This window comes from Myotis brandtii, unplaced genomic scaffold (genome assembly GCF_000412655.1).
Source record: "Myotis brandtii unplaced genomic scaffold, ASM41265v1 scaffold303, whole genome shotgun sequence".
Lineage (NCBI taxonomy): Eukaryota > Metazoa > Chordata > Mammalia > Chiroptera > Vespertilionidae > Myotis > Myotis brandtii.
The window spans coordinates 3,368,156-3,369,537 of NW_005361573.1; the positions used below are offsets into that span (position 1 = coordinate 3,368,156).

At 64.5% G+C, this 1,382-nt stretch overlaps 1 protein-coding gene across 1 annotated transcript in view; it reads left to right on the forward strand.

Moving 5' to 3' along the window:
• Positions 1–1,382, forward strand: part of ZNRF3 (zinc and ring finger 3) — a 51,523-nt gene that overhangs the window by 47,173 nt on the left and 2,968 nt on the right. Inside the window, 1 exon segment of the mRNA XM_005869809.2 lies at positions 461–1,378. Within this exon segment, the coding sequence (XP_005869871.1) occupies positions 461–1,378 (918 nt within the window).

Consider the following 1,382-nt stretch of genomic DNA (forward strand, 5'->3'; position numbering starts at 1 on the left):
AGCCTCCAAACACTGCGGAGAGCCTGGCATGAAGACTCGCCCTGAGTTTGAGTTTTGGCTTTCACACGAACCCGCGTCCTGGCCTGTCCAGGCCTCAGGCCCACGATCTCTTTAGAGGGAATGACGGTAGTGGTGCTTGCCCGTGCCCGGTGCTGCGGAGCCGTTCCCGGGCCACAGGGGATGGTGACTGGGAGTGGCAGGGTCGTGCTGCTGCTGCTGCTGTCACTGTGGTATTGGGTGGCGGGCCTGGATCGCAGGGTGCACTCCAGGTGGCTGCGTTGCCATGAGGGACGGTACCTTCCATCTTAGTAGCCCTGTTGCCCTCTGCAAACTCCTGTGGTGCCTTTGTGGGGCGGAGCAGTGGGAGGTGGGGGGTGAGCCCTGATGGGAGTGACCGCCTTTCAGAGAAGCGGGTCAGTCATTCTCTGCCAGCGAGGCCGAGTTTGGTGACAGCTTAGAGCAGATCAGGGTCGTGAAATGGGCACCGAGGTATGTGACCAACCCTGCTGCTTCGGTCTTTGCCCTGACCTCTATGTCCCTCTAGCCCTGCTGACTTTGCTTCCTCCACCTTTCCCCAGAGCAAAAGGGGAACCCGAGCAGTGTTTGCGTGGAGACCAGCAACCTCGCACGCAGCCGGCAGCAGAGGGTGATCTTGCCGGTGCACTACCCCGGCCGCGTGCACAGGACCAACGCCATCCCAGCCTACCCCACGAGGACGAGCATGGACTCCCACGGGAACCCCGTCACCCTGCTGACCATGGACCGGCACGGGGAGCAGAGCCTCTACTCACCACAGACCCCCGCCTACATCCGAGGCTACCCACCCCTCCACCAGGACCACACCCTGGCCCCTCACCGCTGTGGCCTGGAGCACCGAGCCTACTCACCGGCCCACCCCTTCCGCAGGCCCAAGTTCAGCGGCCGCAGCTTCTCCAAGGCAGCTTGCTTCTCCCAGTATGAGACCATGTACCAACACTACTACTTCCAGGGCCTCAGCTACCCCGAGCAGGAGGGCCAGGCCCCACCCAGCCTCCTTCCCAGGGGCCCGGCCCGTGCCTTCCCCCCGAGTGGCAGCGGCAGCCTGCTCTTCCCCACCGTGGTGCACATGGCCGCGCCCTCCCACCTGGAGAGCGGCAGCACGTCCAGCTTCAGCTGCTACCACGGCCACCGCTCCGTGTGCAGTGGCTACCTGGCCGACTGCCCCGGCAGCGACAGCAGCAGCAGCAGCTCCGGCCAGTGCCACTGCTCCTCCAGCGACTCGGTGGTGGACTGCACTGAGGTCAGCAATCAGGGCGTGTACGGGAGCTGCTCCACCTTCCGCAGCTCTCTCAGCAGCGACTATGACCCCTTCATCTATCGCAGCCGGAGCCCCTGTCGCGCCA